This window comes from Gymnoscopelus braueri (assembly GCF_963280865.1).
Source record: "Gymnoscopelus braueri genome assembly, chromosome: 14".
NCBI classification, from domain to species: domain Eukaryota; kingdom Metazoa; phylum Chordata; class Actinopteri; order Myctophiformes; family Myctophidae; genus Gymnoscopelus; species Gymnoscopelus braueri.
Window position 1 is genome coordinate 51,017,666 of NC_137619.1, and position 16,967 is coordinate 51,034,632.

The following is a 16,967-nucleotide window of genomic DNA, read 5'->3' on the forward strand; positions in this document are numbered from 1 at the left end:
TATCATTATTATTATTACACCTATGTGATTAACATTATATGTATAATAGTGTAAGTAACTGTCTTTGGTATTTCTTATATTCTCACCATGATGAGTCTGGATTAGTCTCTCTTTTCAAGTTGTAAGGCAGATCCATGGACTGGTCACTTTTCATGGACACACAGCTCTGTGCAGGAAACACCACGCTATGGTGCTTCATCCTGTATAAACACAGAGGACATTTACGTCACCGACTGAACTGCTTCAATAGCATCAACTTGCATCAAGTAACAAAAATGCCTTGTCATTCGATACCAAATGTCGATACCTCAGTGTCAGCGAGCCAATAATAATTGAGGGGTGGCCATAGCTGAGTGGTTAGTGAGCCCGCCTATAGGAGCCAGAGGCCCACGATTCCAGGCCAGGCCAGCAAATGTGTCGATGAAATGAAATTTGTCCCTGAGCGAGACTCTTAACCCCTATTTGCTCACAGGCCCTCATTGGAAACAAGACCGCAAGGACTTTCATGAACGGACCTGTTAAAGGAATTATCCGTATCCTTATAAGCATGCAGCAATACAGCTTGTTCTATCAAGACCCAATAAGATTACGTGCTGTAGAGGGACGCAGGGAAAACAGAGACATGGCTGTGTGTGTGTGTGTGCTGTATTTAAAGGCTTCGATGCACTTCATAGGTTAAAGAAAGAAGTGCAGCTCCATTTTATCAAGCTGGATGCCAATAGCGTGTGACAACAATATTAAGCAATATTAAGTATGCAAAAAGAACATTGCTTGAACGAGCATGTAATAAATGTAAGAGCAGAAAGCTGCTCCATGTTCAACAGCGTTACAATGACTGGGATTTTAGCAGGTAGCATAGTTTCATACAGTACACTTTCCCCCCACATTGCTACATGGCTTTGTTTGATGTTGTTTGTAGTACAACACACATGTAGTAAGTAGCCCACAGTAGCTTGTAGCTGCTAATAGTTGTACAAATCAAATGTGAAAAACTGAAAACTGCGAAAAGAATAACCAGGGAAGGGAATTAATCTGAGCCGACTAGTAACAACAAGGAGAGATCAGATTTTTTTTTTTTTTTCAATAGACACACTATTACGTGTTGATTGCAAAGTGTGGCATATCTAAACACTTCACCTGTTTAATCATCAATGTTTATCTGATTCAGTGTCTGTAGCCTGTTCACCCGAGGAATATGAAATGATACATTAACAACCCCATCTTTGTCAACAAAGCGGACGCAACCAACGCAGACTGCCGGCAGTTCAAGGTTCAAGGTTCAAGGTTGTACTTTATATTGTTACATCTTGTGTACAGGTACATAAGAGTAAAACTTTTTTTGCTTTGGCTTCCTTCAGACAATGCAGCAGCATAGGTAATAACAACAATAGAATAATAAATAGAACAATAGAATAGGCAGTAGCACTAAAAGTGGTGACCTATAGAAAAACGCAACCGTTCAAACAGAGATGGGACAAGAGGAAACTGAAATGGCAGAGACTCTAAAGCAGAGCTGGACCCCATATCCCTGTCAGGGGCCCAACGGTCAGGCCAAAGGTCAGGCCAGGGGGGTTTATATATTTGTTTTGCTGTCCTTTCTGGTTGCCCATAGCCCCTGGACCTTCTGTATCATGTAGACCAGGGGTGGGTAACCTTTTAGGGCATGAAATCTATTTGCCGTTTTTTCTTCTTTTTTTTCTCAAGACTGGTGATATCTAAATTCACCACAGAGTAGAAATCACCACCACGTTTACATTTCATTTTAAGCTGTCAATTCAAATAATGCAAACACAGAATAAGTCAATATTGCAATATGAATAATAAAGGCAAGATACATCACGTGAGTGTGATGCATATTAAACAATAATGCAAAAGTGATTTAAGGGACTTTCAAAGTTCATATACAGTACACAGATTTCAGTTCCTAGCCCGTAGGAGTACGTGCAATAACCAATATCACCCTCCCCGCCCAGCTTCCCTCCCCCGAACATGGGCCAATTGTGTTCGTGTAGACGCTCGACAAAGCCGGATGCGCCACGGTAGATTTGAACAGGGACCTCTTTTTTTCTTTTCTTTTTCTCAGTTCCCTGTTTCCTGGTTGAGTCACATGATTTCTCCAGAAGTATATTTCCAAGTTCCCTTTCTTCAAATGTCTGTGCAGTGGGTATGGATGAAACACAACTTCTTGCAACTTAACAGCTCCAAAACAGAAGCCAACCAGCATCACCTTTTACAGCCAGAACCTCCCCCCCTCACCTGTGGTCACCAACGTGTGTGTAAACTTGACCACGCCTTTGTCTCCTCAAGGCTAGACTACTGCAACGCACTTCTTATCGGGTTCCAGATATTTGTATTTCATTTTTGACATTTTGTACCATGTATAGCACTTTGAGATTTGTTTTTGAGACTTAACATGTTAAGTGTCTTACAAATAAAATGTATTATTATTGTTAGTGGTTGCTGATGAGACAAATACTGTACAGCTCTTTATCCAGTCCCATATACGGTACATGCACGTGCGTGCACACACACAGAGTATGGCTGAGATTTCAGTTCCTTCTTTTTCTCGGCTGGAACAATTTGTGGTTTGTCTTTTCGAGTTCCCTTTCTTCACCAATGTTGCTTCACCAATGTTGCTGATGGGACCCATTCCACATGACGATAGAATTATACATTGTATGTCTTTGCACGTCAGTTCCGAAACTCATTCTATTCTTGTCTCGTTAGTTGTTATTGAAAACTAGTATTAGCCCAGTACTGAACAGGTAACACAGCTGGGCCATTGATATGCTGCCAGGGTCATCCCCAGTGATGGAAGAAGTACTTACATGTTTTACTTAAGTACAAGTATCAATACTGCAATGTAGATATACTCTGTTACAAGTAGAAGTCCAATATTCAAAATGTAACATATGCTACGACCCTTTCATTGCGTTGATCAATTATACCAAAGAATCTCCAGTCCAGTGCGCTGCTACACTCGCCAGTGTGTACTGCCCATGTGAAATGTACATGGTAACTTTATTATATAACCTTCCAAAGCATTATGGTTTAAAGTCATTCATTTAAAATGCCGCATCCTTTTTATGTGTAAAGCCCTGATGTTGTTTCTATTGTGTTAGGTCTGTGGTCGGGTAACTTTAATCTCTTTTGATATGGATACTGTATTTATGGAATACAGCTGGATGCCAAAATGCACGCATTGTAGATTTGGGTCCCAGAGGTCAAAATTGTGTCAAATGGGGGTCTGGCCTAATGCATGTCAAACTGAGAGTCCTTGGTATTAAAATAGTTCAGAATCACTGCTGTGGCCGTAAAAATCTTCTCTTATCGGGGTCCCTGGCATATATTTTGAAATGGGGGTCCACAGGCTATAATATGTGTCAATTTGGGGGTCCTTGACATGAAAATGTTTGAGAACCAGTGATGTAGGCCTATATTACTGAGCCATTAGCAGAAGCCTAAATAAAAATATATAAAATTGAGATGCATCGTGAATCACATAGTTATAAGGTTAATCGTAATCGAATTGAATTGGCAGTGTGGATGCACACCTCTACTATTATACCCTATAACCATTATTAAGCATTATTATTATTATTATTATTATTATTATTATTACTGTTATAATTAATACCATTATCATCATCATCATTTTAATCATATTATATTAACATTCTCATCACCACAACCATTTCCACCAATATTACCATCATCACCACCATATTACCCTCATAATGTATTATATTATTATACTGTATTTAGCCAAGGTAATGTTTTTTTTTTTTTAATTGAGTGACATTAATACTGTGTGAAGCTGCTAATAATTTTAGCGTTGGCATTGTCGTGAGATTGACACAGAAACAGGAGATAGGCTCCTGCCCTATGGGCCACATGGCTGGCAAGGCTTACTAGTCTTGGTTTCCTATAAATTAAAAGGCAATTGTGTGGAGTGCAGGGGCGTAGCCACGGGTGGGCATAGGTAGGCCTGGGCCCACCCATTTGGTTTGTCTGCCCACCCAAAAATATATAATATGTATATATATATATATATATATATATATAATTATATTTTTTATTTTTCAATATCATATTCAGCCATTTTGATAACAGTGTATATATAGGTATCCGAAATCCGCTAAAAATAGCAAATTTTCATCTGGGCGCACATGCACGCGTGCCCACCCGCTCCTGCCCAGGCCCAGCCTATGCTCGCGTTCTGGCTACGCCACTGGTGGAGTGTGCAATCAATGTACGTATGTATGAAATGGTTCTCAGCTATGACAGTCAGATACATTCGGACGATTACATCACTTTACTCTAATGCAGCTCGTTTAAACCAGGACAAGACAACACTTATGCCATAAAGACAACACTTATGCCATATCACAACATTACAATATCAAAAATCACAGAAGATATCAAGTCTCCATCACAGTAGATATAATATGGATATATTGCCATGCAGCCCTAATTGAGACCAACCTGCCATTCTTGACGTGAGAGTTACAAGGATCCATGGCTTCCTACAGTATGTCTTCGGCTTGAATCCTTCAACCAATGCAATATGACTATGACCTGCAGTTTTTGCACATTCACACAGGCAATGACACAACGCATGAACGCGCACACACACAGTTAACCAGGCTAATCGTATGATTTATTATTTTAAGTTGCCTTTCTAGACCTGTCTGTCTACTCTCAATAGTAAAGTAGCCTATAGGCCTAAATCCAACTACCGTAGTGAGGTATTGTGTGCACTCTCAACTATGTGCAGACAAGAATATATTTTTTAATGGGCGTGGCTAGTGATTCATAAAGTTATGCCCCTCGATCAGCTATTTTCACTATTTCCCTCTTTTTATTTTTTTACAGCTATAAAAAGTTTGGGACATACAAAGTTTTCACCCGACAGCAACAAAATACTATTTAGTATAATCAGTTTCCATCTCTATCAGTTGTTTGTCATCAATGTAAGATGATCATTTTGTTTCAAAGAAAACATTATTCTGTGTTGCTTATTGTGCTCATAGCCTAATATATTAAAATACTAGCTGAATCACATGCAGTGAAGTTTCTGAAAACACTGTGGTAGCCTATTATGTGCTTAATATGAAAATAATTGGGAAACTTAAGGATTTTGTGTGAAACCAGAACAAAATGTACCTTCATTGCTTACTTTGCTTACTTTCTTATGCCTATAGAGCACCGAAGTCTGACGTAATTTACGCATCCTACCTAACCCAAAAATAAACAAATGATCCCGGTGGTTTGACTCTTAGCTCTTCCCCCAGCTCTGAAGCCACAGTCTGGGAAGAAAGTAGAATCCACACAAACCAAACTTTCCAAACTCCAACTCACGCACTCACACACACACACTCACTCATCCGCACACCACCGGCGTGTACCCAGCATGCACAGAGAGAGAGAGAGAGAGGGAGAGAGAGAGAGAGAGAGAGAGAGAGAGAGAGAGAGAGAGAGAGAGAGAGAGAGAGAGAGAGAGAGAGAGAGAGAGAGAGAGAGAGAGAGAGAGAGAGAGAGAGAGAGAGAGAGAGAGAGAGAGAGAGAGAGAGAGAGAGAGAGAGAGAGAGAGAGAGAGAGAGAGAGAGAGAGAGAGAGAGAGAGAGAGAGAGAGAGAGAGAGAGAGAGAGAGAATACGTTTTATAGTAAATTGTGTTTTGTGTTTCCATTGTTGACCTGTAACAATTTTTATAAGCCTTGCTCAGAAACTCATCGGGCGGCCATAGCTGAGTGGTTAGTGAACCCGCCTAGGGAGCCAGAGGCCCTGGTTGCCCCAGGTACGATTCCAGGCCAGGCCAGCAAATGTGTCGATGAAATGAAATTTGTCCCTGAGCAAGACTCTTAACCCCTAATTGCTCACAGGCCCTCAATGGAAACAAGACCGTAAAGACTTTCATGAACGGACCTGTTAAAGGAATTATCCTTATCGGTCTAAATCTGGGCAATTATCAACAATCATTTGTTTATGCAACATGAGTAGGAGAGACAAAATGCAATTATGAATTATTACAGCATCAAAATGAACACACAGGCACACCGAGACTTTACCTTGGTCTGCTCCGTTCAAGGTTTTCTGGGAGTATGAGCATGTTAAACTGCTTGTTTAATATGAGGTACTTGTCCCACATACACAAAAGGCTTGAATGAAAAAAAGAAAGAAAAATATAAAAAAACATTGAAATGTGTCCTGAACATGATCCAATATCAAGATATGCACCCGAGTCTAAAATGGCATTTTTCAATGGGGGATGGTAACTTCAGCAGCTGATAACACCAATTTAGCTGTGACTCAGGAAGGGTTATCATACCAAAATACTATCTACAGACATAGAGCTTCTCAAAAATTATAAGTAACCTTTGCCACCTTGAGTGATACCGACATCTAATCTGGCCATGCATGGACTAATCTGGTCGTAAATAAAGTGTAAATAAAGTGACTAAAGGAGGGTGTATTTTCTCTAAGCAAAGACGGACGGGCAATTCACGAAAGGGTGCATGTGTAATTCACGAAAGGGTGCATGTGATGAATCCGAAGAGTCCGGACGGCTGCCAGCTGATCGCAAAATAGCTGAACACAAAGTGGCGATCAGAAACGGTAACATGGAATATGCCATTACAGGAGAGGAGGCATGAATCAGCTGCCACACTTAAATTCATGGACATAGAGAAGGTCAGCCTGCCACCTAGGGGCGGTGAAATGAAAAAGCTGCTATTACAGAGAGATGCACATTGGATTTTTACTTTAAATACAATGGAATTCCACTGGCCTATTTATGTATATATTTATGTATATTTATTTGTTCTGTCTATAATCTAGATTCTAGAGGTCTTCACGGGTCAAATATAAATACCCGAACCCAAATGGACCCGTGATTTTTTTACCCGGAACCGAATGGACCCGGCCCATGGTCCAATATGAAGGACCAATACCTGAATGGACCCGCGAAAAAAATACCCGTAACCGAATGGACCCGGGCCATTATTAGAAATTGAGATCCGGACCCGAACAGCACCGAGAGCTGTCGGAAACCGACCCGTATAGAACCGTGACATACAAGAACCGAACCTGTACATAACCCGAGCCTCCGAAAAACCCGACGCAAAATTGTTTGCCAACGTCATTAGTACAAGTTGTCCAGCGTTAAATGAGACTTGTTTCATACTTTCTTACCTAAATGTATAGCCTCCATGATTATGATGTACAATCCCAGTCAATGCTCATTGGACAGCTATACAAAAATAAATCCACGTTCTAGATGTTTGTAATCCTTCTTCATTGCCAACTATAATCCACGTTAATTTCTAATGTTAAACCACATTTAATGTTGTTTAACATTATAATTGGCTTTGGAGTTTCCATTGTGCTTTGAGTATACCGGTAACAACATGTTGATATTAACTCGATTATTTTACCATTTTTAACCATTAACCAAAGCGTTACGTTGATCGACAATATTTGATATAACTGGTGTATATAAATGAGTGGGTAAAATATGTCCAAGGATTCGTCGGTGATGTCACATCAGATCGCCGACGAATCCTTGCTATCTTTAAAACAACTTCGAACATGGCGTAGCGTCCGTCCGGTCGGCGGGGCGTGGAGACGTCGTCACACTAGAAATCTGACATGATTTGCTACCTGGGTCGCTACTTCCTTGTTGCATAATGACATCACTGTCGAATCCTTGGTATCTTTGTCCTAGCCTTTCAACGTGTGTGTTGATCAGCGCCGTTAATATGCGCTGTAGTCTTTGCTCGTGGTAGTGAAATACTAAACAGGATTATTATTTCATGTCAACATTCAAGTACAAGTATCAGAAGATGTAACTCAGGTAAAGTAATGCGCCACTCTGCAAGTTTAACTAAAGTTTTCCACCTGTCCAAAGTTGTTCCTAATACAGACAGAGCCTTCGGTCAAGAAAGACGATCATCAAGGCTAATACAGGCATAAATATGTTTTAATCATCCTATCCTTGTTAATATATCGCCATTTAGGTCAATGATATAACATTATGTAGTGATATGATAATATAAATAGCAGCCAGTCATTGACTGCGTGAGTCTGCGTCACTGCCAGTCTGTCTTCTGAGCGACCGACCTCCCTCCCTCCACCCGGGTATTAATGGAACCGTCCATTTCACAGTCTGAGCCCCGAGACCCCCTGCTCGCCGGGTCCACTCGGGTATTTGTGGAACCGTGCATTTCACAGTCTGAGCCCCGAGAAACCCGCTCGCCGGGTCAATTCGGGTATTAGTGGAACCGTCCATTTCACAGTCGGAGAACCGAGACCCGAGACGGACTGTACCGGCTCCGACCCGGACCCGGAGTCACTTCTTGTGAATGGACCTGTGACCGAGCCGGGTACGGGTCGGAACCCGGGTATTTCGGGTTACATGCCTAACCCGACGAGCTCTACTATAATCCCATTCATTATTTTTGTTGCTTTAACGTTAATCCTGGGGCCAATACCATAGGTTTAGGATGCACCACCACAGCACCATCTAAAGTAGGGGGAGGAGGAGGAGAAACCTCCTCTGACGGTTTATCACCAGACTCAATTTTAACTCTAAATTGCGCCAAAATTTTAAGCAATTGGTCCTTGGTGCATTGATTTAAGAGCTCCTCCTCTACAGTGACTATCCTGGCTCACATGTGCTTAGTTACTCCCCAGCTGGCAAACCAAATTTACAAAAAAATAAGTACAAGTGCCCCTCTATTTACCCCCCCAAACTAACTCCACCCGTTTTCATGCCGGTCTGCGGAAGGTATTAACGCACTGAAGGCCTAGCCTATACCAAGGGCTAGCTAGCTGTGCCCCCGAGACAAATGCACACGCACTGGTACCCACCCGCTACAGCCGCTCCTTGCACCTACTCCACCCACCGGCCTAAACCCTGCTACATATTTTACCCCCTATAAGCTAAGTAAAAAAGCCTAACAGGGACACTCATATTATGTAAAACTAAAAACTAAAACCAGCCAGGCAACCCTCCTTTGTCTATAAGCACAAAATGACCAGGAAAACCTCCCCACCCACACAAACGTAATCAAATACTACTATAAACCAAACAAATTAACTGCATCTCCCAAACAAAAAGCGTACAAGACCACTTTATTTCGCTACTCATCGGACCGTTGCTCATTGAACAAACAGGACTGCAAGGGAATCCCCGGAAATTCCCACTGAAATCACTTGATTAACAAAAGCACGGTGCAAACGAGCCATTGATTAACGGCCAATTGAGCAATTGACTCCCGCACAAACAAATGCCGAATGTATGAATGGGACTTGACTTACCCAAACTTTCTGCTAAATGAATCAAAATTTAAACGGAACGAGCCCCCATTTGTTATGCCTCTGGCACCCCTAGGCCAGAGGCATAACAAATGGGGGCTCGATCCGTTTAAATTTGCATAGCACAGGGAACATAGCAAAAAAAACAAGGGAGACGCAGTGTAAAAAGTAATTTAGCATTTATGAAATGCTCAAAACCAAATAAAAAACTAGAAGTAAACAGATGAAATGTGGAAATCCGTAAAGTCAGTAATGTAATGCATGAGAGGATTGTGTAGTGTGGGTGAGAGTGTTGTATGTATTAACACAAATGTTGGAAGGAGTGCATGTGGGTGAGGTGTAAAAATCAAGGAACTGCCCAAGGACTGAAGAGCAGGCTTTTTAAAGGGGTGAGCACCCAGTTCTGGGGGCTTGGTTTGAGCGTATCTGGTGTGTGTATCTGGTGTGTGTGTTGGTCAGGTCATTGCATGCCATCTTGTGGTCCCTGATGGCACTGCAGCCATCCGGCTCCACAGGAGGAGGTGAAGCTTGTTGGAAGTGGAACATCTCATCCTTTACAGCAGCCATCTTCTTCCTCCATATGCAATCTCCTGCTCTCCAGACTCACAATCCACAATCGGTTCCTTTTAAGAATAATCACAAGCTTTACTATTATTTTTTTCTTAAATAGACAAAGCATATACTCAACTCATATTCGCATATACTAACTCAACTTCTCATTTATAGTTTACCAGGGGTGTACTGCCGGTGGAGTGCAGCTGCACTACATCCGAAGGTGCACGCACGCTCGCACATGCACAGCCATGCACGTGCATACCCACGTGTGCCTCGCGTATCGCTCAAAAACATGCTCGCAGTTTTCGCACCTCACTTACAAAAGCTGCCAACACTGAGTGTCAACAGCGTGATTTAACAGGAATAACCGACCTGGCTGGATACATATCAATGGTCCATTGTGTGACCTGGTAGTAGCCTACTGTAGGTGTCAGATGTTCTGTCTGAAGCAGTCAAAAGAGGTGGATGACAGTGGCTGATGGATTCATGAACTAATTAAATTACAGCTAGGTGACGTTTTCAAGGTAAATGCATATGACAACACTAAAGGTTATTTCAATCGGCGATGGCTCACGTGTGAGTGTATGAGAGAGCGTGGGCAGGCACGAGCGTGGGCAGGCACGTGCGCGTGATGTAGCACTCCACTAGATACAAAATCTACAGTACACCCCTGTAGTTTACTATTGTTTAAATGCAAAAGCAATAACCAGTATCCACAGATGTGCACAAACATTGGTCTCACCTCTTTGATCTCCTCCATTCTCCCAGAGTCCCAGAGTCTTGTGTCTTCATTGAGCTGCACCAGGGTGTGTTTCTGCATTGCTGGAACGGTGTAGTGATGCGCAAGATGATTCTCACAGTAGAAGACGTTACAGGTGAGACAGGACTTGATGGCTCGGCGTGTGAGGCTGGAGCAAATATCACAAGCTGGACTAAAGCCTGCCTGTTGATGCAGCATCCAGCTCAATGCTACGTTAACAGAGAGCACAGGACGAACTGGGTAGCTGGTCTCACACAGGGGACACACGTAGTCTCCTTTAGGGCCTGGCTGGGACCAGTAGGTATTGATGCAAGGCTTGCAGTAACTGTGTCCACAGGGGATGGACACGGGGTCCCTCAGGATAGAAACACACAGAAAGCATCTGACATGGTCTGCAGTCAGTAGACTGGAGCTGAACTCACTGGGGAGAGGAGGGTGAAGAGAGAGTGTGTTAGAGAGAGAACAAGAGATGGGGGTTAGAGTGAAAGACAGAAACATTACAGTGTACTATAACATTTTAAACTCTGATGACCGAGCTTCCTCACCTCAGCTCAGGAGACCTAATCTGTCTTTTGAAGCTCATGGGTGGATCCATGGACTTGTCACTCTTCATGGACAGACAGATGGGAGAGGGACAGTCTGAGCTCTCCTTCTGGATCCTGAAAACCATGTAGCTGCACGTTAACATATCTGGTCTCAATACAGTGCAATCTACAAAGCCCATCAACATCATACAGTATTTTGTTGTGCAAGTTGCAACAAGCAAGCTAAAGGCCTCGATTACTCAATATCTTTCAAGTCGGTCAATGACAACCCCTGAAAAAGTTTGAAGACCCCTGTCCTAAACAAATACATTTGTATGGGACAAAACTTGAATAATGAACTACTATTATTACCATCAATATTGTCATTATTCATTGTTTAAATAATTAAATCTCATCAGTCTAGTTTGTGCAAGCTGAGGTATTTTTTCTCTCACCGTGATGAGGGTGGATAAGGGACATCTCCTTTGAAGTTGTAAGGTTGACCCATGGACCAGTCACTTTTCATTGACACATAGCTTGTTACAGGAGACCTGCACTTAGCTGAACCAATCTGATGCAAACTGAAACCAAACACAGATTTATACTGACAACCAAAGCATCATAATCATCATTATCATCATCATCATCATCACATTTGTTATTTGGAACTGAAAAATGCAAGCCGGTCATTCTCTGACATCATTGCTAAAAACAGGAACAATCTGCGTGTTTTGTTTGCAACTGTCGACAGACTAACAAATCCTCCGGTGTCTGTAGCCCCTGAACATTTGTCCACCAGAGCCTGTTGTGAATTTTCCTCCTTTTTCATGCACAAAAAATAGAAAAAAATTAGACAAACAGTTAGCGCCTCCATATCGGGTACAGGCTCTGTGTGTCCATGTCAAAATAACTCAAATACCATGACACAATTTAAAGGAGAATTCCGGACATTTTAAGTGTTATCTTTGATGTGTCGTTACTCACCTACCGACGTAAAAAGTGGCATTGTTTTTTTCCAGAGATTCCCCTGTCGTAATTTTTTCAACCCCCTCCGTTGTCATAATGGGAGCGCGTGGCTTGGGGAAATTCGTCTATTATAACCGATGCAAAGTTATTTGTTTCTCTACTACTACTCATTGTAGAGTCTCATGATAGTCAAACATGCGCTGAAAGTTCCTGAGAGGCTAGCGCTACTGCCGAACGATTTAACACTGGTTGCTTGTTTCTCTCCAGAACCTGGTGTTGCCAGGTAGAGAAACAAGCAACGCGCTCCCATTATGACAACGGAGGGGGTTGAAAAAATTACGACAGGCGAATCTCTGGAAAAAAACAATGCCACTTTTTACGTCGGTAGGTGAGTAACGACACATCAAAGACAACACTTAAAATGTCCGGAATTCTCCTTTAATCTGATCAATCACGAAAGCTTGGAAGACATCACACAGCATCTGAAAAATCCTCCTCCTGTTGCCTTGATATCCTGCTAACAGGCCTTTTCAAAAATGTTTCAAATTGCATGGCCTCAGATCTTATACAAATTGTCAGCACATCTCTACAATCAGATTGCTTCCCACAGGCCCTGAAACAGCAGTCATCAAGCCACTCTTATTTTTTTTTAGACACATCACAATTAAACAATTATAGGCCCATATCAAACCTCCCGTAAGTAAAATAATTGAAAACAGTGTATTTCAACAACTGAACAACAGCTTTTTAGCACTAAACAATGACCTTGATATCTTCCAGTCAGGTTTTCGACCACACCACAGCACTGAGAGTCAGACTGCTCTTGTCAAAGTTTTCAATTACATCCACTGAAACACAGACAGTAGAAACATTTCAGTCTTAGTACAACTAGATCTCAGTGCTGCATTTGACATGATCAACCACAATATATTACTAGACAGATTGAAAAACTTTCTGGCACAGTGCTAAACTGGTTTAAATCACAGTTAGAGAACAGAGACTATTTTGTATCTATCGCTAATTACACAACTGTGCGGACACAAATCATATGCCTAGAGTTCTGCAAGGATCCATTCTAGGGCCCCTACTGTTCAATATCTACATGCTCAGACTACTAGCTCAGATTAAATACATTGAACAAATCAACAATTGGATGTGCCAAAGTTTTCTACAATTAAACAAAGACAAAACTGAAGTAATAGTTTTTGGAGACGAGAAAGACAGATTAAAAGTCAGCGCCCAAAATCGGTAATGTTAAAAACCTCTAGGCAAGTCAAAAACCTTGGCGTAGTCATGGACTCAGACCTTAATTTAAACAGCCACATAAACACAATCACAAAGTCAGCCTACTATCCCCTCAAAAATATAGCACAGGTTAAAGGACTTGTCTCAGCACAGCAGGATCTAGAAAAACTTGTCCATTCATTCATCTTCAGTAGACTTGACTACTGTACCTGTGTCTTTACAGGTCTGAGGTCTCCCTAAAAAAAAATCAGACGACTGCAGTTAACTCAGAACACTGCTGCTCGACCAAGAAAGTGGAGCGTATCACTCCAGTTCTTAAATCCTTGTGTGTCAAAGAATTGATTTCAAAATACTACTGTTGGTCTATAAAGCTTTAAATGGTTGAGGGCCAAAATACATTTCTGATCTTGTATGATATCATGAACCATCCAGACCTCTCAGGTCATCTGGGACAGGTAAAAAATAAACGTGGGGAAGCAGCATTTAGTTTTTATGCTCCACATATCTGGAACAAACTCCCAGAAAACTGCAGGTCTGCTGCCACTCTTATTTCTTTTAAAGCACAACTAAAGACCTTTCTGTTTGCTGCTGCCTTTGATTGAGTTATTTTTTATTTTTTTCCTATTTTATTTTCTCCTCTGCACTGTAACTGTATCTACTAATTACTATTAGTATTAATTATTACTAATTAGTATTATTAGTACAGTTACAGTGCAGAGGAGAAAATAAGATAGGAAAAAAATAAAAAATAACTCAATAACTAGCATACACTACTAATAGTAGTACTACTATTATTACTTGAACTATTAGTACTATTATTACTAACTGTACTAATTTTTACTTTTGTTTAATGCATCCTAATGTCGTTTTGTAATTGTATTATTGTGTTTCCTTTGCTTGATGTTTCGTGTAAAGCACATTGAATTGCCTTGTTGTTGAAATGTACTATTCAAATAAAATTGCCTTGCCTTGCCTATCATCACCAACAATATATGTCCATACAGTATGTACATACTGTACAACCTGGATTATGCAATGTGTAGATATCTTAGATTTTTGCCTCTGCTAGACACGTTGTTCTTTACTGTTTCCTCCCTGCTCTCCCTCTCCCCTTCTTTTATTTTCTCTTTCTGAAAATAACAAAAAGTTATAGAGCTTTCCCAAAAACTAATTTCACCCACTTACCTGTAAACCTGACAGTAAAGTTGGGATTCTGAATATTATTTTTGTTGTTAGTATTATTATTAATAACAATGTATCAATTATCATTATTATAATTACTATGTGATTAACATTATGAGTATCCTGTGTAGTGTAAGTAACTGTCTAGATTGTACAACCTGAGGCATTTTTGTATTCTCACCATGTTGAGTGTGGATAAGGGACATCTTTAAAGTTGTAAGGTAGTTCCATGGACCAGTCACTTTTCATGGACACACAGCTAGGTGCAAGGGACTCCACTCTATCCTCCTCCACCCTGCAAACCACACAGAAGTCAAACACAGAGGTCAAATTCAATACTTTTATGCGACCGAACTGCTTTGATACCATCAAGTACCAAAAATGTCTACTCATTCGATAAAATATTTGTTGATACCTCAGTGTCAGTGAGCCTATAAGCATGCAGCATAATTGTATCAACATTAGAGTGTTGCACATACAGTTTGCACTTCAAAGGTTACAAAATAAATCAGTGTAGCTCCATTTTATCAAGCTTGATGCCAATAGCGGAAAAAGGGCAATGCTCGTGGACTGTACAGTGCAGAGAAAGCTGCTTAGCTCCATGTTTGACTACTGACATTACAAGGACAGAGTTACGATGACTGGGATTTTAGCAGGTAACATATAGTCTAACAGTGTTTCATACAGAACTAAATTGCAACTTGGCGTTGTTTGTAGTAGAGGTCTTCACGGGTCCGCCGGAACCGAATATACCCGACAGGACCCGAGACTCACCCGAGTCTGGTTGTGTGAGTGTATTTACCATCATGGTCACTCAGGTCCGGGTCAGTTTAGATTCTATTACCTTGGATTTTGGGTCTGTTTATCGGTAATACCTGGGTGGATCCGAGAAGACCGTAGGCTACTCAGTCCTGATCGGTAGAGAAAAGCATAAAGTGCTGCGATGATTGGCTGATCTGGGATCGGATTACTGCAGCACAATATACGGGGTAAAGACGTTGATATGTGCATAGATGCCAGGCTGCCAGCTGTCAGTTCAGTGACTTGGAGAGTGGCACAGAGCGCATCAATATCTCCTATCAAAGTGTGCAATCATGGATTCCTTCTTCATCAAGGTGAAAACATGCAATTTAATGTCAAGTTCAGAGAATTGTCACTGTTACTCTAATGCAGATGATTTGAAACCATGAAGAGACAACTCTTATGCCATCACAATTTTACAATATCAAAAATCCCAGAAGATATCAAATCTCATATCACAAAAGATATACACTGATATTGCCCTCATTGTGACCAACCTGCCATTCTTGACGTGAGGGTTACCAGGATCCACGCCTTCTTATGGTGGTTACAATGTCTCTGTCTTCAATCTTTCAACGAATGAGGAATATGACCTGCAGGTTTTGCACATGCACACAGGCAGTGAGACACACGCACGCACGCGCACACACGCACGCACACACACACACACACACACACACACACACACACACACACACACACACACACACACACACACACACACACACACACACACACACACACACACACGGTCAATATAAAAGTAGCCTAGGCCTAAATCCAGCTAGTCGGGTATGTGTGTGCTCGAACTATGTGCAGCCTCGACAATAATGGCATTATAAAGGTCCTTACACGCCGGGGCGATTTTTTTCATCGAATAATACGTTTTTTTTAAAAGTCAATGCAAGCTTCCACATCAGTTTCGCGGAGCGAAAGAAGCGTCTTTTAATTATTCGGAACGAGTCCGAATTTTGCGTATATTCGCATATTCGCCGGTGTGTAACCGCCTTAAGACTGATAGTTCTGGTGCTTGATTCTGACGGGGTCAAAGCTTCACCTCCTGTGGAATTGGACCTCTGCAGTGCCATCAGGGACCACAGGATGGCATCCTATGTCCTGACCAACACACACCGACAACTTGTGGGCTAATACCCACCCACATGCTCCAGCCTGCCCTCTCACAGGCTCCAATGAGTACAAAACCTTATACACACACACGCACACGCACACACACACACACACACACACACACACACACACACACACACACACACACACACACACACACACACACACACACACACACACACACACACACACCCCTACCACCCCTACCACCAGGCACCTCTCCCCCACTGCTGAATAAATGAAACCTTTAATCCCTATCATAGTGGATCAGATTTGAGTTTTGGGTGTTAAAGATATTATCTTTCTTATTGATTTCATGTTTTCGGAGATAGTCAACTGAAATCCGCTGACTGGAAGTCAAATGCTTACTGTTTTGTATTACTTAACGAATATGCAAAGCTTGGCTTTACTCTTACAGACAAAAGTCAAAACCGTTCACGGGGGATCTTGTCATAATCAACCAACACCGTGACGCAAAAACTATTTTCAA

General features: G+C 41.5%; 2 protein-coding genes across 3 annotated transcripts in view; both read right to left on the reverse strand.

The window, feature by feature from the left end:
• LOC308100692 (uncharacterized protein) overlaps window positions 1–16,967 on the reverse strand; it is a gene marked incomplete at its 3' end in the record, with an annotated part of 61,095 nt that overhangs the window by 32,640 nt on the left and 11,488 nt on the right. The window contains exon 4 of the mRNA XM_080449761.1: window positions 11,611–11,736. Within this exon, the coding sequence (XP_080305887.1) occupies window positions 11,611–11,736 (126 nt within the window). The remainder of the gene's footprint in view (window positions 1–11,610; window positions 11,737–16,967) is intronic.
• On the reverse strand, window positions 9,462–15,911 carry LOC308100985 (E3 ubiquitin/ISG15 ligase TRIM25-like). Of its 2 annotated transcripts, none has more exons than XM_080450216.1 (4): window positions 15,847–15,911; window positions 11,177–11,290; window positions 10,614–11,052; window positions 9,462–9,939 (listed from the first exon to the last, which is right to left on the reverse strand). In XM_080450216.1, the coding sequence occupies exons 2-4, from the start codon at window positions 11,242–11,244 to the stop codon at window positions 9,871–9,873; spliced, it is 576 nt and encodes a 191-aa protein (XP_080306342.1). In that variant the 5' UTR covers window positions 11,245–11,290; window positions 15,847–15,911; the 3' UTR covers window positions 9,462–9,870. The 2 variants fall into 2 exon arrangements, with proteins under 2 accessions (XP_080306342.1, XP_080306343.1); XM_080450217.1 differs by lacking the exon at window positions 15,847–15,911 and adding an exon at window positions 11,367–11,444.

What these genes read in the sequence shown, in the direction of transcription:
- LOC308100985 (XM_080450216.1), bottom strand. Translation starts at nt 11,244, where the DNA reads ATGAAGAGTGACAAGTCCATGGATCCACCCATGAGCTTCAAAAGACAG. An exon ending in ATTAGGTCTCCTGAGCTGAG is followed by an intron (nt 11,053 to 11,176) that starts GTGAGGAAGCTC and finishes TCCTCTCCCCAG; the next exon opens with TGAGTTCAGCTCCAGTCTAC. An exon ending in GAATGGAGGAGATCAAAGAG is followed by an intron (nt 9,940 to 10,613) that starts GTGAGACCAATG and finishes TATTCTTAAAAG; the next exon opens with GAACCGATTGTGGATTGTGA.